This window comes from Gymnogyps californianus, chromosome 7 (assembly GCF_018139145.2).
Source record: "Gymnogyps californianus isolate 813 chromosome 7, ASM1813914v2, whole genome shotgun sequence".
NCBI classification, from domain to species: domain Eukaryota; kingdom Metazoa; phylum Chordata; class Aves; order Accipitriformes; family Cathartidae; genus Gymnogyps; species Gymnogyps californianus.
In genome coordinates, this window is record NC_059477.1 from 42,366,235 (window position 1) to 42,393,969 (window position 27,735).

The window sequence follows — 27,735 nt, forward strand, 5'->3', positions numbered from 1 at the left end:
TAGTGCTCTGTTTTATACATAAACATATTACACTAAAGGTTTAGCCATGCAGGCAATTTAACAGTTGAGTCACAAGCTTGAAAAGACATTCATAGGTGTATTATAGAATTTAGCAAATACTGAACACTGCCAAATGCATGGGGAAATGTGGTATCTGAATGAAGGCATGTGGATTCTTTGCGTAGCCTCTTCTCAGATAAGTATGGTTTTATCAGGAAAACACACATCAGAAAACAACACTTACATCAATATTAAGCTTTCCAACTCTAAGGCACCTTGCTGTATTGGGATCATCCTCAACACCTCTGGGTAACGTGTACAGTGCCTTAAACTTGTCATATTCTTCTCGGTATTTTACCTAAGCAGATGCAAAGAAAGGCACCAAATAACTGACTCCAATGAGTCAACTGTATTTTTGGAACAAAATTCACCAGAAAGCAAAATATTTAGTTAGATCCAACAAGCAGAGAAAGCCTTTAAAGCAGGATCTTGGTTTGCTATTTTATTTTAAATGGCAAAGAAAGCACCTCATAACTATTATGTTGTGAAAATAACAACAGCTGACTAGAAGACTTCAAAAATAAATAGATGTAGAATAAGCTACTTATTTATTGTTCCAGCTCTTTCATTTAAAGATATCCATGAAGAGAGTGATCTCTCATAAGCCTCAGTTCAGTAAAGCATAAGATTATGTTCTTCTATACTCAGTAAAGCATCATTTAAAGACATTTGGTGTTTTTCTGACCTGGATGCTTATGCAATTTAGACTAAAAAAAACCCTAACCAGGCATTTTCAAGAAACAGTTTCTATTACTATAAAATGTGACTTTTTTTTCCATGAAAAGAAGCAGCAAAGGACTGTCTAACTGTTATTCAAATGATTATCACAGAAAACTGATTATCTACAGATACATATTATATCTAAATTACAAATAGAAGATAATTTAAAAAAACCTTTTTTATACCTACAGTATATGCAAGCCATGAAGGTTTTCATTGCTAGAATTGATGATCTGATTAAAAAAAAGAAAGTATTTCATTCACTTACAATACTAGCATTATGCTTCAGTTCTTTTGCACGTGCTAGGGATACAGCATCAGAGGGCATTATATAGCCCGTAGCTTTCACTTTGTCCCAGGCTTTCTTGTAGAGATTCTATGGCAAAATAGAAAGTCTCTGTGAGTGGCAAAATTCTGCTCCTGGGTAATAACCAACGACCAATAGAAATCAAAAGCCCTTCTGTTTTTATTTATACACCATAACTATTACTTAATATCAATACTTTAATCTTGAGGGTGACAAAAGGGTGACAAAAATGCTTTCTAACTATTCATGTCCATTCTCATACAAGGTCTTAATTTTGTTCAGGTGCAATTTTCTTCAGGGAATCCATTTATTAATGAATGTATTTTGACAAGACTGGAACTACAGTTAGAAAGTGTGCCCTCTGCCTGAAATACAGCATCTTCCCCATACTCAAGCAATGCAGAGGGCTATCACTGGCTTTGATAAGCTCCATGTTTGGACGTTTATCTTCAGAGTGAACAAACAAATTAAAACAAAAATCCCGCACAGTAGCACCTTAAGAGAGACAAAATGTGTAGAAACACTTACATTGCTAAAGAGATGTTTCAAATTTTGAACTCTTTCGGAATCCACTGTTTCAGTCACAGTTGTATACTTGTCCTTAGTTTTGTGGTAATCTTGCTTATATTTCACCTGTAAGATGAAAGACAGATTTAGTTAACTTGTTTCAATTCTCAGAAGGAGCACGGGGAAAAGCCTGAATAGAAGAAGTGGGGAGACTCACATCACTAGCATTTACACCACTCTGCACTGCAGTCACATAGAGAGGTGTGTCAGTAACAACACCGAAGTTCTGAAAATTCTCTTTTCCTGCAGCTGTATATTTTATCTAAGGAAACAAAACAAAAGAAAACAAACATTAATGCTGAAAATGACCAGTAAATTCCCTGCCAGCTTCCTTTAAAATCAGTTCTGGACAACTGAAGCCCAGGATTACAGCCCAGTTAAGACCAACTTTAAAAGTGATAGGCCACAGAAAAGAAATACTTAATATATAGCCAGTATGAACCGAGGAATAATGAAAATTGCACATCACTGTATAGCATCTAGCAGGCTAAGAGTACAATCAGCAAGACAAGAGAGAGTATTTTCCCAACATAAATGTCTCACTGAGGTATCTTGTGCACAGGGTGGCATACAGAAAGACAAAGTATTATCTTCTCACTGTTAAAAACCACAACCTTGCTATCCTTCCATTCTCCTAAGTTTTCTGCTCCTTCAGTAACAAAAGTGATCGTGTGTCTACAGACAAAACTGAAAGAGTGTATTATAATAGTTTGAACAAAATATTTCTGATGTAATAGGAATTACTTCATTCTGTTCTGGACTAGGACAGATGTCAGTCCCAGTGAATCATAAATGGAAGAAAAAAATCTTATAAATATTTATTTATTTGAGGAAAATATGCTTACTTGGCTCTGGAGGTCATACGATTTTTTAGCATGCAGGATTTGTGGAGTATCCCAGACATAACACCCAAGTCCCTTCAGCCAATTTAAGTCATCTTTATACACCACCTATATGGAAGAAAACAGACTATTATGTTAGGAAGAAATTTGCCCTCTGCTTGAAGAAAGTAGTGTTTGGTTCTTCTCTATATTCAGTATCTTCCACTTGTGCAAACTCAATGCAGAAGGTTACCACTGAATCTGAACCAGGCTTATGCAGTGATTCCAACCTATTTGGAAGTTTAAATGTGAGCACAGAGAAGACTAGCCCATCTCATGGTTTGACTGAATGATTTTTACCCACACTATTTGCAAGGGAAACTAAACCAAATAATACAGCATAGTAATAGGCCAGGCAATTACCATATAATCAAATTTTATTAGGAAGGTTGGTTGGCCCAAGTTGAGATACTGTTGACTATGTAATATGAAAAAGCGTCGTGGTTCAGTGTGCCATTCACTCAGCTCAGACTCTGTGGACTGATACAACCCCAAACAAACAAAGAGAAGTCTTTTCCAGACCCATTGGATCCAGGAGGATTGTGGATGCTGTCCTGGCCCCTGTGCAAATTACAACATTCCCAATTACAATACATAACGATCACTGCAGTAGAGCAACATTCTGACTGTACCATGGTACATCCACATCTCTTCTCTACATGTGCCAGATGGTAAGCTTTCTATACAGTCTCATCCACTCAAAGAGAGATTAAGTGTTGACAGCAGTGACCTTTGGGAAAGTTTCATAAATGTTAACTTAAAATTTTTCCAATTTACAAATGAATAATAAATAACCAGACCATTAAAATGTCCCAAACTGTAAAAACATAATTTTTGGTACTATGCTACTAAGCAATCTAAGACCATGGTTATTAATTTCATATTTAAATACTATGGAAAATATTTGAAAGTATTTTCTATTTAAATACCTTGGAAAAAAATTACATGAAAGTCTACTAAAATGTCAAACAAATAAATGAAACACATACGTCACTCAAAATTTCCTGGGCTTTTTTGGCTTGAATAACATCATTTTCTTCAGGTGAACAATTCCACTGATGAAGGTATGTTCGGTATTCAAGATCACTGAGGATATACTGGCACTTCTTGGCTAGCACGTGATTCATCATGTCACTTGGAATATGGACATTTGCTTTGGTGTCTTCGTAATTCTTTCTGTATGCCAACTAAAAAGGAAAGATTGGGGAAAAGGTGAGAAGAGAGAATAGTGGTTTTCGGCATAATTTTGACTCTAATAGGCTACAGGTTATAGCATAGTCTGGTTTCTGGACTTAGTAGCTAAGCTCCCATGGGATTCAGTAGGATGAAATCTCAACTTCAATATTAATCACCATTTATTCTGATGAGGTTCTAGAAGGACAAGAATGACTTTCTTCACTTGCAGATTTAACAGCTGGTGAGAAAATTAACAAGACTTCAAGATAAAAAAAGTCATATGCTACAAACATGTTTTTAATCTTGTTAAATCTCCCTGTTTGAATGAAGACAGAATATTTGGGATTATACTAACTTTATGCCCTGCATGACATGCTGTCTGTGCAGTGGTGATAATAACAGAACACCTAATGTGCATTTACTTTTCCAGTTCTTAAATTCCTATTTCAATGCAAAATTAACACTTTTTTTTTTAAAGCAAAAGAATCCCAAGTCGTGTAGTATTTTTTTACTGCTCAGATTCTTAAACTGAGATAGAATAAAGTTTTTTTCCCTATTCTAATACGTCTAATCGCTAAATAAATCCCTTCTTAATCTCCTAAATCATTTCAAGTTCAATTATTCAACCCACATACAAAACAACCATTCAGGAAACGTAAACATGTTGAAAACACTTTTACTGATGTTATTAAGCATTGCATTATTTATGTTTAAATATGTCATTTGAAAATAAAGACAATGGAAAATACTACAGCAAGACTAATTCTTTCCTTACCGCGCTCCTCATTTTCTGGAATGCTAGCGAATGAATGACACTGGGGAAATCACCAATCTCCTTCCCAGCCAGGTAATGGCCTTTCAGCTTCTCATAGATTTCCTTATATTTAAGCTGTAAAATATTCATGTGGAAATTTTAAAGTTCATTCTAACAACATATACAGAAAAAAAAGAGACAGAATGGAAAATTCATACTAACCTCACTGTTTATGTAGTTTGCACGCTTCGCTCCAACAAGTGGAATATATTTCTCATCCAAAGTATACGCAATGGGCTTGCTGATTTCCCAAGCTTTTCTATAAAGTTTCTAGACAAACAAAACACATACAGGTTTTGATAAAAAAATCCATCATACTTTCCAAGAAACCTGATTCTGCCATTTATACGCACATGGAATATGACTACTTTTATAGTGTAGTTCCTTAGTCCATGAATTGTCCCAATAAAGTAAATGAAGAATGTTCATTTGGAACGTTTATTCAGTGTGAGTAAGGCAAACAGAATAAGTGTTCCAATTCAGGAAGGTACCTGAGCACAAACTTGAGCTGATCTCTGCTTTCTTTACTGTATTTGGAATTCAACATTTCTCATCCAGCAGAGTAATAAAAATATCCAAAATGTAGATATGAACTCTTGTTTAAAAGTGCAGTATAGAATTGACGTTTATAATTTTATAGCTACATGTTCAAAATTGTGAAAAATCTCCAAGTAATACTGTTGTTTATTATAAGAGCATTAACTGTGTCAGTGGCACTTTTCTAATACATCATATTTTGTTAAATATTAAATACATTTACCTTCAGACTAAATTATGAAGCACCTACTCATATGAATGTGTAGTCACTTACATCTTCAAAAAATAGAGATTTCCCACTAAAATTAGTGAGACTACTCAAAAGTAACTGCTTAATAATGTAAATCATCTACAATTTTCCTCTCTTATAAAAAAATAAATGTAAATTTCATCAGTAGTCTAGGAAGATATTACTGGATGGAATTATAAATTGTTTTTGTCACACAAACTCTACTACTACTACTACCACCACTAGTACTGCTATTACTACTTCCAAACACTACACAGCAGTGCTTTAAGATCAGTTCAATACGGAAAGAAATTATCCTTATCCCAATGATCCAAACTGGGAAAAACTGAAGAAAAAAAGAGATTAAATAACTTTCCCAGTGCCACCCAGTAGACTAATGACAGAAACAGAAATAGAACAGTTTTCTGAAGTCCACTCCACTTTCTGTTGCTTTCAAAACAAACAAATTAAAGCTTAGTTAGATATTTATCGAATCTTACATCACTGTATAGTAAGGACATGTCTTTGGCATGGTTCAGTGCAGGAGTATCATCAGACCCAATATACTGGCCTTTCTCAAGGTTGAATGTTTCTTTGTATTTTAGCTACAAAAGAAAACAAACACAATGTTATTTCCACAGGAGAAATAAATTATCCCAACTAGTCCATCTATTAGAAGTAGACATTAATTTTCTGTTATGTTATCATATCTTCAGTAATGTTGTGTAGTACATTGCAACCACTATAGTACACAGGCAAATGTCATCAGTATGTCACACCAGAAAATCCACACAGTACTCTAGTGAAATTAAACATACTGATCAGCAAATACAGGTTAGTAGCAACACCAGGAACTCCACTAGCACTATACAACTAACTGCTGTTCACCAAGAACAGGACTCAATTTTTAACTACTATAAGGAAAATCTATGTAAACTCTAAATAAAGGACATGCTATATTCTTCTACAGAAAAATGCAAAATTATTTTGGATAGCAACATTGTGTTGTTCATTTATATCACTTCTTACCAAACTTTTTTACCCTAGTAAAAGTCTATTATTAACAAAGCATGCATATGCGCACACACACACATACATAAGGCTAAACACACTATAGTTTAGCAAAAGCAATTAAGTCATCTACTAATTCCAGTAATATAACAGTTTTTATTTAAAAAAAAGTACATACATCACTCTGATTGACAGAGTTAATCTTTGCCAAAACAATGTCGGGAGTGTCAACCACACTGGTATAATTGGAAAAGTTATCAAGGGCTTCTTTTGTATACGCTCTCTGCAAAGAGATGAAATATTTTCTTAAACACTGTGCATGAGAAAGAAGACCTAATCGCATAACTGCTAAAATATTTTCTCTTACCTTATTTATCAGTTCTTGTGCATTCTTAACTTTCTTATGTTCCACTGAATCCAGAGGAATCCAACCACAGCCACGAAGCCATTCCAAATCAGATTTATAAATATTCTAAATCATAAAAGATAATAAAAAAAGAAAGAAATTATTTAATTTAGGATGACCATTTTCAGTCTTACATAATATGGACTTAGACTAAATAATGTACTTAGACTAAACTAAGTGGAAATTACGTAGTATGTATGTAATATCACTTACATCACTTTGCAGATCATAGGCCTTCCTTGCCTGAATACAGTCATTCTGGTCAGGATGGCATGTCCATTCATGCAGGTATTGGCGGTAGTCAATATCGCTCACCAAGGTCTGACATTCCTTCGCTGCTACAACTGACACCATATCCGGAGGGATGTGAATTCTGGACTTTGTTTTGTGATAGTCTGATTTGTACAATCTGTCATTCTGGATCTCTCCTGCGTGCTCAAACCACACCAGTTTTGGATCATCTCTCATACTGGCAACTCCAACATAGTGACCTCTTTGTTTGACGTAGTCAGCTTTGTATTTAAGCTGATGGAAGAGGGGAGAAATACGTATAAAATCAGCACTGATTATATCTGCTCTGTTTTTAACCTGTGAGCAGCTACGGTTTTGTCAACACAAAGAATAGATGAGACAGGGAGTTGTCAACTGCAGTCTTAGGTTTTCAGTACATGACCAGATAAAAATATGACACAAATAGTAATGTTACTTTGTATAGTCCTTCCACTTCAAAATATATAGTTTTCTAGACTAATATGCTACCATTTTTCAGTAAACAGTATTTTCAACACAAGAGGAAAGCCTTGTTAGAAAATGTTTGCTAATAAGTGCATTTACCCTCAGTTTTGTAACAAATTTTTGTAACATTACTTGAGACTGTCTGAAGAGTGGATGCTTATTTAAGGTATTTACATCACACTCTTTTGATAAAATGTATATTCAAACTAAGAGTCATGTAATAATTTCAACATCCAGTATGCAAAAGTTTAAAATGTAATGTGCATATCATCTTACAGTTTTTCGAGCAGGAAGCCTCCATAATATGCCAAAAAGTGAAATCAGAACTATATATTATAATCATAATATCACTTCAATTATTTAACATTTACAAAATATGGAAGTCCACCTTAGTTGATTTTGAAAGGACTGTTTCTGGAGAAAGTGAAGGTGGAAAGGAGAATCTGACCTTTCAGCACTTATATCTGTAAACCCCATAATAACAAAGACGGCTGAATTGTTTGGAGGATACTGGACTTCATGGGTCATGAAAAGTCTACTGGATGTTACCCCTAATGGAAAGCTTTCTATGTCTGTTGTTGAAATTGCAAGGCCTTTAACATTTCCAGGCTTCCAAGCACTTGCCTTCCTAATGAGAAAAATTATTACCTCACTTTGGACATCATTTGAGCGTTTGGCATGACAGATCTGCACGGTGTCAGGAGGTAAGAGGTAACCAGTGGCTTTTTCTTTCTCCCAACTTTCCTTGTACAAATTCTGTGGAAAATAAAAGTGGAGGAATTCAACGCTACTATAATGATCATTATTAGCATATACGTGTTACCTATATTAAAGTGTAAGGATAATAGATCCTTCCTTTAGGATGTTCTTAATAAGGCAAGTTTTCTAAATTCCTCGAAAGAGTTACTAATGTGAGTAGAAACTGTCAAGGAGAGATCACATACCTGATTAAGAATTCTGGCTGCCTCTCGGGCCATATCTAGCTGTGGTGTATCTGTTAGAGTATAATTTGACTTGACCTCATTCCATGCTTTGTGGTACTTAATCTAGAACAGAGAAAGAAATGACTGCCTTGCAGCACCATCACAAAATTGGGAAAACATAATATCAAGACCCATATTTTATGCATGAAATAATGTATAAAACCCTGAATTTGCAAGGCTATTAGACATGACACATTAAATATATGTCCAAATGGGTATTTTTTTAAAAAGGAACTTATACAAGACAATAAATTACAAAATTTCTCAGAGAAAATTTTGAAAACTTGTTCCAAGGCAACTGGATGTACAGGGAAGAATCTTCAGAAGTCAAAGTTATGCTACCTATTTGGTCTACAGGGATGAACAGCCAGTAGCCAAGCAAGAAGTGTTTGAACCAGGGCAATAGATTTTAAGCTTTTTAAGAGCTAATCTCTTCACTCAGCATGACCTCTATGTGAATGCAGCATTCTAGCATCTCCCAACCACAGATATCTACACTGAGTCACGTTCCCAAGCACAGGACATGCCCAAATGTGTGTATGTGGTTGCATGGCAGTATGCCATCCAATTCAACCACATCATTGTTATTGCCAACCTTTTACCAGTGTTTGAGTTAACGTAAGGGTTTAGCTTGGCCTGCTCTGTAACAGAAGCATATAGCCAAAAAGAAACACAAACTCATGAACTGAGAGGTCAGGAGTCATTTCATGGGGTTGTGTCATTTCATGTTCACAGACCAGCTTCTCACAGACTAGCCTTCAAAAACATATAGAGAATGGCAAGCTGACAGCACACCAATTTTGCTCATGTTTATTGTTACACAGTACTTAACTAAAAAATGTAAACTCATATTGGCCTAACTGAGAAGGATTAAACATTATGGTTGCCAGAGTGCGAGTGGCTATTTATGTTCATGTTGTCAATGATCACCAATGATATCGGCCAAAACTGAAAGAAGGGACTGGTTGCAGAACTAGCACCGGCTTTTCACATTTCTAGGAATTCTGCTTGAGGAGCTTCTTCCCTCATAAGTGATGGAGATGAGCTACTGAAGTCCTGTTCATCTTTATGTCATACATTCACAGACTTCCCAGAGACTGATTGAGAATTCTTTTGCTTTTTTTTTAAAGATAAAATAAATATCCTTTTAAAGATAAAATCCTACCATGTAAATACTCAGACCAATTTAACAGCCTGGAAACATGCTAGCAAACTTACATCACTAAGAATTTCACCACTATTCTTTGCTGTGATATAATCAACTCTGTCTGCCACCGGAGTAAAAGGAAGAGTTTCGGCTTTTGTACGGTACTTTCTCTATAAAACAGAAAAGATGAACAGTCAGATTATACTGGAATATTTTATAGCTAACACAGCAATTCTGAATACATAGACAAGACAAGAAAGTCTACATGGAAAGAAAAACTCTCCATACACAATAAATGCTGCGGAAATACTCCAGCTGTATTTTTTATTTAAAAAAATATTGATGTATTTAACCATTAAAAATACTTTAAATTTCAAATACCCTTAAGAAAATTTTAATATTGAAAAACATTTTGTTACCTCATTCAAGAGATCTCCAGCATATTTGACATGGTTGATTCCAACTGAATCATTTGGCAACCATCCAATACCCCTTAGCCATTCTAAATCAGATTTGTAAATAGCCTGGGAAAACAAAATAGGGTCCATGCTGTTAGCTACAGTTCCCTGTACAATCCAGCAAGATTCATAAATCATGGCACTTATTTCCACTGGTTAAAAGGAGAGCAGTAATTCCAACATGAGCACTATATCTGAGTTTATCACACTTCAAACTTGGCAATATATAACAGTGACATATACTTTGCATTCCTAATAAACAGCAAAGCCAATTCACTGAATTCAGCAGAAGATTCCTACTACTTAGAGCTGAAGCAGACTAAGAAGAGACAATACAGTAGTAAGTTAAGTTTTCATGTTAACTTACATCACTCTGAAGATCGTAGGCTTTCCTAGCCTGTATGACATCATTCTGATCTGGAAGACAGAGCCACTGGTGCAGGTAATGACGGTAATCAATGTCACTGACCAAAGACTGACCATGTTTAGCTGCTACGATAGACAGCATGTCTACTGGTAGGTGGCACTGTGTCTTCCATTTGGCAAAGTGTTTCTTGTATTCCAGTTCACTCTGAACTTTGCCTATGCCGAGGGCAAACTTCATTTTCGTATCTGCTTTTGCATTTGGAACTCCAACATAATGTCCTTTCTGCTTCTCATGATCCAGTTTGTATTTATACTGGGTAAAGAGCAAAGATCACCATTACTAACAGTTATCATGAAACAGCTCTTAAAGCGTGTGAAGAGCTAGATGCCTCTTTTGGCACTTACATCACTAGCAATTTCTCTAGAAGCTTTGGCTGCCTTGATTGGGATTGCATCTGCTCTCAAATCATAACTTATCTTCAACTCATCCCAAGCTTCTTTATACAGTTTCTGAAAAGACAGAAAAATGTCAAACATATGCTAAATACTCTGGCATTTGCCATTAAAGAAACACATAGTTTACTGCCATTTGTTTGCTGAAATACCATGAGAATTTTCTGTGCATTACTCCTGCTCCTAGTCATAACTACTGCTGCAAATCTTACTGCCTTTCAAACATGTACAGTACCAGCAACACCAGTTTTGCAACCTATACTGCATCGAAGGGTGTTTGTAAAAGTTTAGAAAATATTTATATGCCTTGGGCTCTCGTCCATTTCAACAAACTATTATCTCAATGGTGCATGATATTTATAATTTTTAAACAGCTGTATGCAAGCATTTATTTTAAAATGTCTAAATACTTTAAGAATACTCAGTAGAGGGAAGGGAATGTCGCAAGCCCTGTATGAGGACAGACTTCAATGAGATTCATGTGACTTAATCTTCAACTTTGTAAGTAACATCTTAGAATGTTAAAATTCACAGGATACACATACAATTTTATAGAAATGTAGAAAATAGAATGATAAGCATACCTGGCTATAATTAACAGCATTAGTCTTGGCTAGGTTGATTTCAGGTGTGTCTGGCATAATATGGATCATAGTCTTGTCCTTTTCCCAGGCTTCTTTGTATTTTGGCTGTTAAAATAGTTCATTTTATGATATTGTAATTATGGAATGTCACTTGTCAGTAACATAAAATCCCATAAATGTCTCCTGAACTATCATCTCTAAAAAATAAAATGTCTGGAAAAGCAATAAACTTGACTTAAAATACCACTGATCAATTTTATATTTTAGCAGTGAGATTTCTCTTTAACTGTTTATAGCCTCGAAACAATTTTAAGAACATTGTAACGTACAATGCTGACTTGTTCGGCATTCACTTTAGCTAGAAGAACATCTGGAGAATCAACAACACTGCTGTATTTCAGGCTTTCAATACGTGTACGATACACATTATCACTCAGGAGATCCTGGGCATGCTTCGCTCTCTTAACATCCGGAGAGTCATTAGGCAACCAGCCAATTCCACGGAGCCACTCTAGGTCTGACTTATAGATAGCCTATATCAGACATGGTCAGAAAAGGAAAACATTGTGGTTAAAATGACTGTCTTAATTATTTTAAACTATACAAAGCAGTATAAGCTTTAGAAAATGTCAAATCAGCTAGAGCTAGATTAATCCTTTTTATATACACGAGATGTTCAATGTCGCAAGTAAAATCCAATCTGGGAACCAGGTTTTACGTTGTTAATTTCTTAAACAACACATTCTAAACCTTGTGAAGTTAAGTAGATGGGAAACAACTGAACAGAACTGCCGTTAATGATGATGAGTATTAAGATCTTAAAAGAGTCCTCCTGTCCCCTCCAAAATACTTATTCCTCTAGTCACTTCAACAATTTACAAGTCCAAACAAAAAACCAAGCCACCCACCAGGAAATTTGACAAAAAGGAGGAAAAAAAAAGGTTATAGAGGTAATAGGGACTAGGGCTAACTGGCATAACTCCTGAAGTGGTATCAGGCAACTTTACTTAAGTTTTAATCAAGCAAATCCTTCAGCAAGGAACATGAATCTCACCTCCGAAGCTCATAATTGAAACAAAGGAAAAGTGACTGATGTTGACTGATAAGCAGCAAAGCCAAGTCAGGAAATCAGCTGCACTGACTCCTCCTGCTTTGAAATCAGTCGCTAAAACATCTTACCTGCTATCTTACATAGTTTTCTTGCAATTAAATAAATTTCCAAGTTGACTCAGACAAACAGGAGTTATAAAAGCCGCTTGATTCCAAAATAGCAAACAGATGTTATTTTCAAAGTCCCATCAAAGTAAGAGAGACAAATCCTTCATCCTCTCCAAATCACTCCAAAAGCATATGTAACACAGCAGTAACATGAAAAACTGAAGAAAACAGTCTACAGATAAATCCTTTGTGACTGTATAATATCAAACCATCAAAACAAGGCTATAATATATGAAATAGCAACAGTGGTAACTACCACATCTCTACACGTACGCACATCACTCTGTAGATCGTAGGCCTTCCTTGCATGGATCACGTCATTCTGGTCAGGCAGACAGGTCCACTGGTGAAAGTAATGGCGGTAGTCAATATCACTGACTAGTGCCTGGCACTCCTTGGCTGCCTGCACCGACATCGCGTCGACCGGTATGTGGATCTGGGCCTTTGAATCATGGTACGCCTTCCTGTAAATTCGGTCGTTCTGCAGCAACATGGCACGCGCAGCCCACGACAGTTTGGGATCCTCCTTGGCAGTTCGGCACCCAATGTAGTGGCCTTTCTGCTTCTCGTGCGTTTCTTTGTACTTGTACTAGAAATGCAGAAACAACGTAAGCCACCACACATTGCTCACCTGAATGAGACTAACGAACAAAAGCTTTCAGCTCCCTAAGCTGTCAACCCGCTGAACGGAACTTCACTCAGTTCTGCTGAGCGGGACACAGGAAGAGACAGATACAGCAACCACATTCAGAGAAGACTGTACCTCACTAGCAATGTCTCTGGAAGCCCTGGCGTGTTTGATGGGAATGGCATCAGCTCTTATGTCATAGCTTTTCGCCTTGGCCTCATCCCAGGCCTTCTGATAATGTTTCTGCAAAGAAAATTAATCACCTTTGTTACATGCAGTCAAGACTCTCTGATACCCATGCCTTTGCTTAAAACCTGCTCTGGAAGAGCAATTGTCATACTCTTAATTTTGTAACACTTCACATGCGTATCATTTTATTCTCTTACATTGCTGATGTTGAGAGCATTGACTTTGGACTGCAGCATTACAGGAGTATCGGAAGGTATGGAAATCTGCGTCTTATCTCTATCCCAGGCTTCACGATACAGATGCTAAGGAAAAAGGAAGCATAACGACATTTCACTATGGTCTGAACACTGAAAAAAAACCACCAACAGGAATTCTTTGGTAATTCTGATTTGCAATACTCTCCAATTAGTCATTCCCACAGTAGAAACTCTTCTCTCCGCCACAGAGAAAAGAAATGTCATCACATTCATGAAAGGTTAAGTGAAAGGCAAGCTTACGTCGCTGATCTGCAAAGCGTTGATCTTAGCCTGGACAACGTCTGGCGTGTCAGTAATGCTAGTGAATTTCATCTCCTCCGGCCGCGTGCGGTACAACCGCTCATTCAGGAGTTCCTGGGCCTTCTTGGCTTTGACCACATCCACAGAACCTTCTGTCAACCAGCCGATGCCTCGCAACCATTCCAGGTCTGACTTGTACACATTCTACAAATAAACCAAGCGTTACTGACATTGCAGAGGCAACTCTACGTACAGAGCGGGTTTGTACAAGGCTTTCCCCAAGCTCCTCCTCGTACAGTTACACAACAAGCAGTCAATGAGACTCTGGCGTACCAGGTCATTCCCACACACAGGTAAAACCCTGACTTGCACTGCAAGAAAATTACTGGTCTTTGAAAGATACTGGCTACGTGCAGACCAGTGGTGTAATCTGCAAGCAAACATTCTGCAGTAGACCAAAAAACCATCAGAAACATACGTTTCCCTTCCATGGGAACTGCCTGGAATATTTCTGGCCCCCAGGCTAAAAACACTGCTGATTTGGAAAGGATCATCCAGATGAATTAAAATAAACACACCAGGACTGACTGCACGCTCATGAACGTGCATTTCAAAGGACACTTGCACAGTCACGAACAAACGGAGCCTCACACACCTGCCATAAAGCTTTTCTACTGTTACTCTCACTCACATCGCTCTGTAGATCGTAGGCCTTCCTTGCATGGATCACGTCATTCTGGTCAGGCAGACAGGTCCACTGATGCAGATAGTGGCGGTAGTCAACATCACTGACTAGTGCCTGGCACTCCTTGGCTGCCTGCACCGACATCGCGTCGACCGGTATGTGGATCTGGGCCTTTGAATCATGGTACGCCTTCCTGTAAATTCGGTCGTTCTGCAGCAACATGGCACGCGCAGCCCACGACAGTTTGGGATCCTCCTTGGCAGTTCGGCACCCAATGTAGTGGCCTTTCTGCTTCTCGTGCGTTTCTTTGTACTTGTACTAGAAATGCAGAAACAACGTAAGCCGCCACACATTGCTCACCTGAACGTGACTAACGAACAAAAGGCTTTCAACTTCCTAAGCTGTCAGCCCTCTGAACGGAACTTCACTCAGTTCTGCTGAGCGGGACACAGGAAGAGACAGATACAGCAACCACATTCAGAGAAGACTGTACCTCACTAGCAATGTCTCTGGAAGCCCTGGCGTGTTTGATGGGAATGGCATCAGCTCTTATGTCATAGCTTTTCGCCTTGGCCTCATCCCAGGCCTTCTGATAATGTTTCTGCAAAGAAAATTAATCACCTTTGTTACATGCAGTCAAGACTCTCTGATACCCATGCCTTTGCTTAAAACCTACTCTCTTGGAATTAACAGCTTGGGTGCTCTGTTTGTCCCCTGTAACTGGCAGGGTTACAATAATGATCCTGGCAAGTGTCTTAACAGAAAACTCATGACTTAAAAGTTAAAGTAGTTCTAAAATCCAAAACACAAAGAGGCAGCTGAAATATTCCTGAAAACACATCACTACATCCCCTCTAACAGACTACTGCTGACCACACACATGAGCTCACCACACAGGCCCCAGACAGGCAGCCCAACGGACAGAGTGTACACCTCCACGACCAACCTTGAATTCTGCATGACCCTACAACAGTCAGAGGATCTGCTCACACACACCTGACTGCAGGGTCATAGCTACTGGGGACAAAACATCTGTTCTACTGACAAAACGTATCCAGACCCTACTTAAGTTATGAAGCCTCCTGACAGCCGCTAGAGACTTCTTTCTTTACCAGTCTTTTTTAGTCCTATCAAGAAAGTGAGTGTAGGCAGAGAGGCTCAGTACATTTATGAGACTGAACAGAAACCAAAGTGCCTTCATGTGTCTAGAGACACCCAACCTGTCCAGGACATCACACCCAAGAACATGAAAGCTCCTGCTTTAGTGGCATCTTGGTCCACAGAAGCTTGGTCAGCCCAGCTGGCAACTTTGTCATTAGTACAGGTGGGTAAATGACACATTTTTTACTTTGTTTTTCATGACTGTGAAAATTCAGAAACTGAATGCTATTGCAGGTCAGACTATTAGGAACACAGAAAAAAACAGTAATCAAAGCACGAGCAAGACAAAAACAGGGGAAGTGAAATGTCTGTTGCAATAGCACTTGAAATATTTCACACCTAATTCAATCACATATTTAACATACTATCAACGTCAAGAAAGGCTGGGAGTAAATAGAGTTTCCAGGCAAAGCCCCAGTCAAGTCCTGCTGAAAATGCAAAATGGGAAATGTTTCCAGCTTTACAGAATCTCCAGTGTGTTAGTCCCATAAAACTGAGTGAAACATCACAAATCTGCAAAACATGTCAGGGTTGAGTCTACAGTCTCCAACAACAACTCCATGGAAAGTATTTGCCAGTTTTCGTCAAAGGGACGAGGAGTTGTGTGGAATTGCACACTGAACTTCGGGGTTTGCTCGTGAACACACAACCTGTCAAGCAAGGCAGGCAACTCCATGAGTCACTCCCTCAGGAATCTGCGCTGTTTAGGATGAAAGGCATCAGTGCTGGCATGTTCCATGGAAGCAGTTCCATCAATTTCACATTCACACAGACAGAGAGAATACAGTGGCATGGATTCCAGATCAACCTCAGGCCTCCTTGCTTAATGAATGCCTGGTTCATAAACAGTGCTCACTGGTTCATCAACAACACACTATGCCTAAAAAGCCCCTAGACGTAATTTACTGTTTACAATACAAGCACATTAGATGATGGCACTAGTACAACAGCATTTACAGCAAAATCTAAAAGACACAGGGCAAAAACTGGAAGAGCAATTGTCATACTCTTAATTTTGTAACACTTCACATGCGTATCATTTTATTCTCTTACATTGCTGATGTTGAGAGCATTGACTTTGGACTGCAGCATTACAGGAGTATCGGAAGGTATGGAAATCTGCGTCTTATCTCTATCCCAGGCTTCACGATACAGATGCTAAGGAAAAAGGAAGCATAACGACATTTCACTATGGTCTGAACACTGAAAAAAAAACACCAACAGGAATTCTTTGGTAATTCTGATTTGCAATACTCTCCAATTAGTCATTCCCACAGTAGAAACTCTTCTCTCCGCCACAGAGAAAAGAAATGTCATCACATTCATGAAAGGTTAAGTGAAAGGCAAGCTTACGTCGCTGATCTGCAAAGCGTTGATCTTAGCCTGGACAACGTCTGGCGTGTCAGTAATGCTAGTGAATTTCATCTCCTCCGGCCGCGTGCGGTACAACCGCTCATTCAGGAGTTCCTGGGCCTTCTTGGCTTTGACCACATCCACAGAACCTTCTGGCAACCAGCCGATGCCTCGCAACCATTCCAGGTCTGACTTGTACACATTCTACAAATAAACCAAGCGTTACTGACATTGCAGAGGCAACTCTACGTACAGAGCGGGTTTGTACAAGGCTTTCCCCAAGCTCCTCCTCGTACAGTTACACAACAAGCAGTCAATGAGACTCTGGCGTACCAGGTCATTCCCACACACAGGTAAAACCCTGACTTGCACTGCAAGAAAATTACTGGTCTTTGAAAGATACTGGCTACGTGCAGACCAGTGGTGTAATCTGCAAGCAAACATTCTGCAGTAGACCAAAAAACCATCAGAAACACATGTTTCCCTTCCATGGGAACTGCCTGGAATATTTCTGGCCCCCAGGCTAAAAACACTGCTGATTTGGAAAGGATCATCCAGATGAATTAAAATAAACACACCAGGACTGACTGCACGCTCATGAACGTGCATTTCAAAGGACACTTGCACAGTCACGAACAAACGGAGCCTCACACACCTGCCATAAAGCTTTTCTACTGTTACTCTCACTCACATCGCTCTGTAGATCGTAGGCCTTCCTTGCATGGATCACGTCATTCTGGTCAGGCAGACAGGTCCACTGATGCAGATAGTGGCGGTAGTCAACATCACTGACTAGTGCCTGGCACTCCTTGGCTGCCTGCACCGACATCGCGTCGACCGGTATGTGGATCTGGGCCTTTGAATCATGGTACGCCTTCCTGTAAATTCGGTCGTTCTGCAGCAACATGGCACGCGCAGCCCACGACAGTTTGGGATCCTCCTTGGCAGTTCGGCACCCAATGTAGTGGCCTTTCTGCTTCTCGTGCGTTTCTTTGTACTTGTACTAGAAATGCAGAAACAACGTAAGCCACCACACATTGCCACCTGAATGTGACTAACGAACAAAAGGCTTTCAGCTTCCTAAGCTGTCAACCCGCTGAACGGAACTTCACTCAGTTCTGCTGAGCGGGACACAGGAAGAGACAGATACAGCAACCACATTCAGAGAAGACTGTACCTCACTAGCAATGTCTCTGGAAGCCCTGGCGTGTTTGATGGGAATGGCATCAGCTCTTATGTCATAGCTTTTCGCCTTGGCCTCATCCCAGGCCTTCTGATAATGTTTCTGCAAAGAAAATTAATCACCTTTGTTACATGCAGTCAAGACTCTCTGATACCCATGCCTTTGCTTAAAACCTGCTCTGGAAGAGCAATTGTCATACTCTTAATTTTGTAACACTTCACATGCGTATCATTTTATTCTCTTACATTGCTGATGTTGAGAGCATTGACTTTGGACTGCAGCATTACAGGAGTATCGGAAGGTATGGAAATCTGCGTCTTATCTCTATCCCAGGCTTCACGATACAGATGCTAAGGAAAAAGGAAGCATAACGACATTTCACTATGGTCTGAACACTGAAAAAAAAACCACCAACAGGAATTCTTTGGTAATTCTGATTTGCAATACTCTCCAATTAGTCATTCCCACAGTAGAAATTCTTCTCTCCGCCACAGAGAAAAGAAATGTCATCACATTCATGAAAGGTTAAGTGAAAGGCAAGCTTACGTCGCTGATCTGCAAAGCGTTGATCTTAGCCTGGACAACGTCTGGCGTGTCAGTAATGCTAGTGAATTTCATCTCCTCCGGCCGCGTGCGGTACAACCGCTCATTCAGGAGTTCCTGGGCCTTCTTGGCTTTGACCACATCCACAGAACCTTCTGGCAACCAGCCGATGCCTCGCAACCATTCCAGGTCTGACTTGTACACATTCTACAAATAAACCAAGCGTTACTGACATTGCAGAGGCAACTCTACGTACAGAGCGGGTTTGTACAAGGCTTTCCCCAAGCTCCTCCTCGTACAGTTACACAACAAGCAGTCAATGAGACTCTGGCGTACCAGGTCCTTCCCACACACAGGTAAAACCCTGACTTGCACTGCAAGAAAATTACTGGTCTTTGAAAGATACTGGCTACGTGCAGACCAGTGGTGTAATCTGCAAGCAAACATTCTGCAGTAGACCAAAAAACCATCAGAAACACATGTTTCCCTTCCATGGGAACTGCCTGGAATATTTCTGGCCCCAGGCTAAAAACACTGCTGATTTGGAAAGGATCATCCAGATGAATTAAAATAAACACACCAGGACTGACTGCACGCTCATGAACGTGCATTTCAAAGGACACTTGCACAGTCACGAACAAACGGAGCCTCACACACCTGCCATAAAGCTTTTCTACTGTTACTCTCACTCACATCGCTCTGTAGATCGTAGGCCTTCCTTGCATGGATCACGTCATTCTGGTCAGGCAGACAGGTCCACTGATGCAGATAGTGGCGGTAGTCAACATCACTGACTAGTGCCTGGCACTCCTTGGCTGCCTGCACCGACATCGCGTCGACCGGTATGTGGATCTGGGCCTTTGAATCATGGTACGCCTTCCTGTAAATTCGGTCGTTCTGCAGCAACATGGCACGCGCAGCCCACGACAGTTTGGGATCCTCCTTGGCAGTTCGGCACCCAATGTAGTGGCCTTTCTGCTTCTCGTGCGTTTCTTTGTACTTGTACTAGAAATGCAGAAACAACGTAAGCCGCCACACATTGCTCACCTGAACGTGACTAACGAACAAAAGGCTTTCAACTTCCTAAGCTGTCAGCCCTCTGAACGGAACTTCACTCAGTTCTGCTGAGCGGGACACAGGAAGAGACAGATACAGCAACCACATTCAGAGAAGACTGTACCTCACTAGCAATGTCTCTGGAAGCCCTGGCGTGTTTGATGGGAATGGCATCAGCTCTTATGTCATAGCTTTTCGCCTTGGCCTCATCCCAGGCCTTCTGATAATGTTTCTGCAAAGAAAATTAATCACCTTTGTTACATGCAGTCAAGACTCTCTGATACCCATGCCTTTGCTTAAAACCTACTCTCTTGGAATTAACAGCTTGGGTGCTCTGTTTGTCCCCTGTAACTGGCAGGGTTACAATAATGATCCTGGCAAGTGTCTTAACAGAAAACTCATGACTTAAAAGTTAAAGTAGTTCTAAAATCCAAAACACAAAGAGGCAGCTGAAATATTCCTGAAAACACATCACTACATCCCCTCTAACAGACTACTGCTGACCACACACATGAGCTCACCACACAGGCCCCAGACAGGCAGCCCAACGGACAGAGTGTACACCTCCACGACCAACCTTGAATTCTGCATGACCCTACAACAGTCAGAGGATCTGCTCACACACACCTGACTGCAGGGTCATAGCTACTGGGGACAAAACATCTGTTCTACTGACAAAACGTATCCAGACCCTACTTAAGTTATGAAGCCTCCTGACAGCCGCTAGAGACTTCTTTCTTTACCAGTCTTTTTTAGTCCTATCAAGAAAGTGAGTGCAGGCAGAGAGGCTCAGTACATTTATGAGACTGAACAGAAACCAAAGTGCCTTCATGTGTCTAGAGACACCCAACCTGTCCAGGACATCACACCCAAGAACATGAAAGCTCCTGCTTTAGTGGCATCTTGGTCCACAGAAGCTTGGTCAGCCCAGCTGGCAACTTTGTCATTAGTACAGGTGGGTAAATGACACATTTTTTACTTTGTTTTTGATGACTGTGAAAATTCAGAAACTGAATGCTATTGCAGGTCAGACTATTAGGAACACAGAAAAAAACAGTAATCAAAGCACGAGCAAGACAAAAACAGGGGAAGTGAAATGTCTGTTGCAATAGCACTTGAAATATTTCACACCTAATTCAATCACATATTTAACATACTATCAACGTCAAGAAAGGCTGGGAGTAAATAGAGTTTCCAGGCAAAGCCCCAGTCAAGTCCTGCTGAAAATGCAAAATGGGAAATGTTTCCAGCTTTACAGAATCTCCAGTGTGTTAGTCCCATAAAACTGAGTGAAACATCACAAATCTGCAAAACATGTCAGGGTTGAGTCTACAGTCTCCAACAACTCCATGGAAAGTATTTGCCAGTTTTCATCAAAGGGAGGAGGAGTTGTGTGGAATTGCACACTGAACTTCGGGGTTTGCTCGTGAACACACAACCTGTCAAGCAAGGCAGGCAACTCCATGAGTCACTCCCTCAGGAATCTGCGCTGTTTAGGATGAAAGGCATCAGTGCTGGCATGTTCCATGGAAGCAGTTCCATCAATTTCACATTCACACAGACAGAGAGAATACAGTGGCATGGATTCCAGATCAACCTCAGGCCTCCTTGCTTAATGAATGCCTGGTTCATAAACAGTGCTCACTGGTTCATCAACAACACACTATGCCTAAAAAGCCCCTAGACGTAATTTACTGTTTACAATACAAGCACATTAGATGATGGCACTAGTACAACAGCATTTACAGCAAAATCTAAAAGACACAGGGCAAAAACTGGAAGAGCAGTTATCATACTCTTAATTTTGTAACACTTCACATGCGTATCATTTTATTCTCTTACATTGCTGATGTTGAGAGCATTGACTTTGGACTGCAGCATTACAGGAGTATCGGAAGGTATGGAAATCTGCGTCTTATCTCTATCCCAGGCTTCACGATACAGATGCTAAGGAAAAAGGAAGCATAACGACATTTCACTATGGTCTGAACACTGAAAAAAAAACACCAACAGGAATTCTTTGGTAATTCTGATTTGCAATACTCTCTAATTAGTCATTCCCACAGTAGAAACTCTTCTCTCCGCCACAGAGAAAAGAAATGTCATCACATTCATGAAAGGTAAGTGAAAGGCAAGCTTACGTCGCTGATCTGCAAAGCGTTGATCTTAGCCTGGACAACGTCTGGCGTGTCAGTAATGCTAGTGAATTTCATCTCCTCCGGCCGCGTGCGGTACAACCGCTCATTCAGGAGTTCCTGGGCCTTCTTGGCTTTGACCACATCCACAGAACCTTCTGGCAACCAGCCGATGCCTCGCAACCATTCCAGGTCTGACTTGTACACATTCTACAAATAAACCAAGCGTTACTGACATTGCAGAGGCAACTCTACGTACAGAGCAGTTTTCTACAAGGCTTTCCCCAAGCTCCTCCTCGTACAGTTACACAACAAGCAGTCAATGAGACTCTGGCGTACCAGGTCATTCCCACACACAGGTAAACCCCTGACTTGCACAGCAAGGAAATTACTGGTCTTTGAAAGATACTGGCTATGTGCAGACCAGTGGTGTAATCTGCAAGCAAACATTCTGCAGTAGACCAAAAAACCATCAGAAACATACGTTTCCCTTCCATGGGAACTGCCTGGAATATTTCTGGCCCCCAGGCTAAAAACACTACTGATTTGGAAAGGATCATCCAGATGAATTAAAATAAACACACCAGGACTGACTGCACGCTCATGAACGTGCATTTCAAAGGACACTTGCACAGTCACGAACAAACGGAGCCTCACACACCTGCCATAAAGCTTTTCTACTGTTACTCTCACTCACATCACTCTGTAGATCGTAGGCCTTCCTTGCATGGATCACGTCATTCTGGTCAGGCAGACAGGTCCACTGATGCAGATAGTGGCGGTAGTCAACATCACTGACTAGTGCCTGGCACTCCTTGGCTGCCTGCACCGACATCGCGTCGACCGGTATGTGGATCTGGGCCTTTGAATCATGGTACGCCTTCCTGTAAATTCGGTCGTTCTGCAGCAACATGGCACGCGCAGCCCACGACAGTTTGGGATCCTCCTTGGCAGTTCGGCACCCAATGTAGTGGCCTTTCTGCTTCTCGTGCGTTTCTTTGTACTTGTACTAGAAATGCAGAAACAACGTAAGCCGCCACACATTGCTCACCTGAACGTGACTAACGAACAAAAGGCTTTCAACTTCCTAAGCTGTCAGCCCTCTGAACGGAACTTCACTCAGTTCTGCTGAGCGGGACACAGGAAGAGACAGATACAGCAACCACATTCAGAGAAGACTGTACCTCACTAGCAATGTCTCTGGAAGCCCTGGCGTGTTTGATGGGAATGGCATCAGCTCTTATGTCATAGCTTTTCGCCTTGGCCTCATCCCAGGCCTTCTGATAATGTTTCTGCAAAGAAAATTAATCACCTTTGTTACATGCAGTCAAGACTCTCTGATACCCATGCCTTTGCTTAAAACCTGCTCTGGAAGAGCAATTGTCATACTCTTAATTTTGTAACACTTCACATGCGTATCATTTTATTCTCTTACATTGCTGATGTTGAGAGCATTGACTTTGGACTGCAGCATTACAGGAGTATCGGAAGGTATGGAAATCTGCGTCTTATCTCTATCCCAGGCTTCACGATACAGATGCTAAGGAAAAAGGAAGCATAACGACATTTCACTATGGTCTGAACACTGAAAAAAAAACACCAACAGGAATTCTTTGGTAATTCTGATTTGCAATACTCTCCAATTAGTCATTCCCACAGTAGAAACTCTTCTCTCCGCCACAGAGAAAAGAAATGTCATCACATTCATGAAAGGTAAGTGAAAGGCAAGCTTACGTCGCTGATCTGCAAAGCGTTGATCTTAGCCTGGACAACGTCTGGCGTGTCAGTAATGCTAGTGAATTTCATCTCCTCCGGCCGCGTGCGGTACAACCGCTCATTCAGGAGTTCCTGGGCCTTCTTGGCTTTGACCACATCCACAGAACCTTCTGGCAACCAGCCGATGCCTCGCAACCATTCCAGGTCTGACTTGTACACATTCTACAAATAAACCAAGCGTTACTGACATTGCAGAGGCAACTCTACGTACAGAGCGGGTTTGTACAAGGCTTTCCCCAAGCTCCTCCTCGTACAGTTACACAACAAGCAGTCAATGAGACTCTGGCGTACCAGGTCCTTCCCACACACAGGTAAACCCTGACTTGCACTGCAAGAAAATTACTGGTCTTTGAAAGATACTGGCTACGTGCAGACCAGTGGTGTAATCTGCAAGCAAACATTCTGCAGTAGACCAAAAAACCATCAGAAACATACGTTTCCCTTCCATGGGAACTGCCTGGAATATTTCTGGCCCCCAGGCTAAAAACACTGCTGATTTGGAAAGGATCATCCAGATGAATTAAAATAAACACACCAGGACTGACTGCACGCTCATGAACGTGCATTTCAAAGGACACTTGCACAGTCACGAACAAACGGAGCCTCACACACCTGCCATAAAGCTTTTCTACTGTTACTCTCACTCACATCACTCTGTAGATCGTAGGCCTTCCTTGCATGGATCACGTCATTCTGGTCAGGCAGACAGGTCCACTGATGCAGATAGTGGCGGTAATCAACATCACTGACTAGTGCCTGGCACTCCTTGGCTGCCTGCACCGACATCGCGTCGACCGGTATGTGGATCTGGGCCTTTGAATCATGGTACGCCTTCCTGTAAATTCGGTCGTTCTGCAGCAACATGGCACGCGCAGCCCACGACAGTTTGGGATCCTCCTTGGCAGTTCGGCACCCAATGTAGTGGCCTTTCTGCTTCTCGTGCGTTTCTTTGTACTTGTACTAGAAATGCAAGAAGAAGTATTAAAAGAAATAGTGAATCTAGGATGAATTTCACATAATTTCATACTGATCACAAATATATTTTTTTATGTTATGAAATATACTTATTTAAGAGTTTATAAATGCCTAATGCATTCTTGCTCCACAGCTTTTGTGTATTTTCATTGTAGTTTATTATTTTCTAATATCTGTTTAATGTCAGGATTTACAATTCAATGTTCTTTTTGGAAACGATTGCCCATTTTCTTTCTGCAGTGAATTCTTTGTTAGTAGGCTTTCAAGATGAATCTGATATACCATGGTTTTTTGTTGTACATAGCTTATTACTTCAATTTCGTTTCTCAAGCTAACTGAAAATAAATGTAAAGGAAGAACATACATCACTCGCAATATCTCTTGATGCCTTTGCACTTCGGATTGGAATTGCATCAGCTCTCATGTCATAACCCTTCTGTTTGGCCTCTTCCCAAGCTTGTGTATAAAGTTTCTACACAAAAGAAGACAGAAAATGGCTTCTCAATATTCTGAAAGATGGAATTTCTACATTTCATAATTTTTTCTTAAAATTTTCATGAATGCATATTTTAGAAGATCTTTATGGCTAAACAAATGCTTACTTAATTTCTGAATTTCTGTTACTTTAGTATATGTTTAAATGTTCTTACTTGGCTAACATTAGCTGCATTGGCCTTCGCTAACAAAATTGTCGGTGTGTCAGGCATGACATGAATTGATGTTTTGTCTGCATCCCAGGCTTCTGTGTATAAACGCTAGGAGAGAGGAAAACACATTCCTTTAAAAAGTTTCTTTATGTGTGTCATGATGGAAAGACTGCAAATCTGAAAGCAGTAGTTATCAAAAATATATCCATGATATAAAAGAAAAGTAATCTTGAAACAGAACAAGATATATATAACCAAACTAATACATTTGTCCAAAGAAAGTATTTTACAAACTGCGAGGGGTAGTTCAAGCAAGCTTTAAATACCCTGATATAGTAAAGCTTCTCATTGAACAGCTCAAGAAGGAAACTTTGTCCTTCCTCATTATTTCTCAGGCTAAGCTGGCACAGCAATAGATTGATTTAGGATTGCTGGGAAACTACTGTAGGAGGAAAACTATATTCATTATTCTGCCATATCTGTTCACGTTGTTTGATTGACGTTTCTTATTAAAGAGAAGGAATAGGTACTTTGCAACTTTCATGCTCCAGTTCTGAAATAAACTGCAGAAGCTTCACTTCCAGAGAACATAAGCTATTTCCTCATAACTTGTTCATCATGCAGTGTGACATTCAGTCAACAATACATCATTATAGCAGCTGCAGTAAAAGCCTCAATATTCTGCTACATCCTATCTTATAGCATGGTCCTGGCAGCACCGCCTCTGGACATACCCTAACACCTGGCTCGAACATCGTTTCTGCAGATTTCACAGTATTGTCTAAGAACTGCAAAAAAATTTAGCCTGTTCTGTCAGAGATGAGCTTTGTATAGTGAAGTAGCATTAACAAAATAGAAAAACCATACCAAACAAACATTTAAAAATAGTATTTCAGCTGAGATGGGAGGAAGAGAGAAATTCACCAAAATTTTTAGTATTACTCTTGAAAAATATGTGATTCAGTAAAAATGTCTAGAAAAAATTCACCTAAGTGTTCAGTTCAGACAGAGCCCTGAGATAAGAGCTTTCCTGTGCAAAGGCTGAATTTGGACATTCATTTTCTCTAAGTTCATAACAGAAGTGTTTAGTCTTACTTTGTAGTTTGTATTTTTTACCTCATGAACAAGTTCTATTAGCTAGTAATACTCTTGATTTTGACAAAAAAAACCCCAAACCTCACCTTGTTCATTATCTCAGCATTTTGCTTGGCTAAGACCATGGCCAAAGAATCTGTCACACTAGTAAATTTAATTTGGTCTGCTGGTTGACGATACTTCCTTTCACTCAGGATTTCTCCAGCTTTCTTGGCTTTCTCAACTTCTATGGAACCAATAGGAACCCATCCAATACCTCTTAGCCATTCCAGGTCTGATTTGTAAACAGCCTGAAAAAATTTGAAAGTTCATTATATATGTGCAAGTGTGATCAAATATTAAAATAATTATAAATAAGCATATCCTAGTCTATATGAACAATTGTATGTATTTCTGCATAGTAGCAGGATATGGGTTTGGAAACAATTGTTATTTTTGAAGATTTATTAAAATAACTATTAAGTAACAAAAAGAATAGAGTTATTGAAGAACTTCACAAATACCAGAGTTACACACAAATTACACCTCAGGCTAAGGCCTGAGAAAATAGGATTAAACATAAATTTGATGATAGAATATTAAACATTTCACCTCTATCAACATGTCTGATGCAAGCAACTAAGGCATATTATATATCTTTTAAAAATTCTACTGCACAAGACTTAGTATATTTAATTATGTATTACAAATTTAACTATTTACTCACATCACTCTGTAGATCATAGGCTTTCTTAGCATGGATAACATCATTCTGGTCTGGCAGACAGATCCACTGATGCAGATAGTGGCGGTAATCAACATCGCTGACCAGCTCCTGACATTTCTTGGCCAACACGATTCCCAGCATGTCCACTGGGCTACTGAAGTGTGTCTTTGTCTTCTCAAAGGCTTTCTTGTACTCCCTGTCACTCTGGATCTTGGCTACGTGCATCGACCACATCATCTTTGGATCATCCTCTATGTTACGGGCCCCTATGTGGTGACCAAGCTGCTTGCGATAGCCTTCTTTGTATTTGTACTGAAATATAAATCAAGATATTATACTTCTATATCACCTCTAAATATCAGTTACTCATATTAAATATTTCTAATAATAAACTCTCCAAATTCCTCTATAACCTACAGTCAAAAAACCCAAATTGTCAAAGCAATTCTGGGGC

At 39.9% G+C, this 27,735-nt stretch overlaps 1 protein-coding gene across 1 annotated transcript in view; it reads right to left on the reverse strand.

The window, feature by feature from the left end:
• The window catches only part of NEB (nebulin), a 136,205-nt gene that overhangs the window by 49,670 nt on the left and 58,800 nt on the right, over positions 1-27,735 (reverse strand). Inside the window, 45 exon segments of the mRNA XM_050900496.1 lie at positions 245-358; positions 1,049-1,156; positions 1,616-1,720; positions 1,812-1,916; positions 2,500-2,604; positions 3,525-3,722; positions 4,487-4,600; positions 4,688-4,795; positions 5,792-5,896; positions 6,481-6,585; positions 6,670-6,774; positions 6,922-7,233; positions 8,092-8,199; positions 8,388-8,489; positions 9,645-9,743; positions 9,993-10,097; positions 10,399-10,710; positions 10,803-10,907; positions 11,435-11,539; positions 11,764-11,967; positions 12,930-13,241; positions 13,416-13,523; positions 13,667-13,771; positions 13,967-14,170; positions 14,658-14,969; positions 15,145-15,252; positions 16,866-16,970; positions 17,166-17,369; positions 17,857-18,168; positions 18,343-18,450; positions 18,594-18,698; positions 18,895-19,098; positions 19,585-19,896; positions 20,072-20,179; positions 21,790-21,894; positions 22,089-22,292; positions 22,780-23,091; positions 23,267-23,374; positions 23,518-23,622; positions 23,817-24,020; positions 24,507-24,818; positions 25,198-25,305; positions 25,484-25,588; positions 26,662-26,865; positions 27,282-27,593. Coding sequence (XP_050756453.1) covers positions 245-358; positions 1,049-1,156; positions 1,616-1,720; positions 1,812-1,916; positions 2,500-2,604; positions 3,525-3,722; positions 4,487-4,600; positions 4,688-4,795; positions 5,792-5,896; positions 6,481-6,585; positions 6,670-6,774; positions 6,922-7,233; positions 8,092-8,199; positions 8,388-8,489; positions 9,645-9,743; positions 9,993-10,097; positions 10,399-10,710; positions 10,803-10,907; positions 11,435-11,539; positions 11,764-11,967; positions 12,930-13,241; positions 13,416-13,523; positions 13,667-13,771; positions 13,967-14,170; positions 14,658-14,969; positions 15,145-15,252; positions 16,866-16,970; positions 17,166-17,369; positions 17,857-18,168; positions 18,343-18,450; positions 18,594-18,698; positions 18,895-19,098; positions 19,585-19,896; positions 20,072-20,179; positions 21,790-21,894; positions 22,089-22,292; positions 22,780-23,091; positions 23,267-23,374; positions 23,518-23,622; positions 23,817-24,020; positions 24,507-24,818; positions 25,198-25,305; positions 25,484-25,588; positions 26,662-26,865; positions 27,282-27,593 — 7,410 coding nt within the window.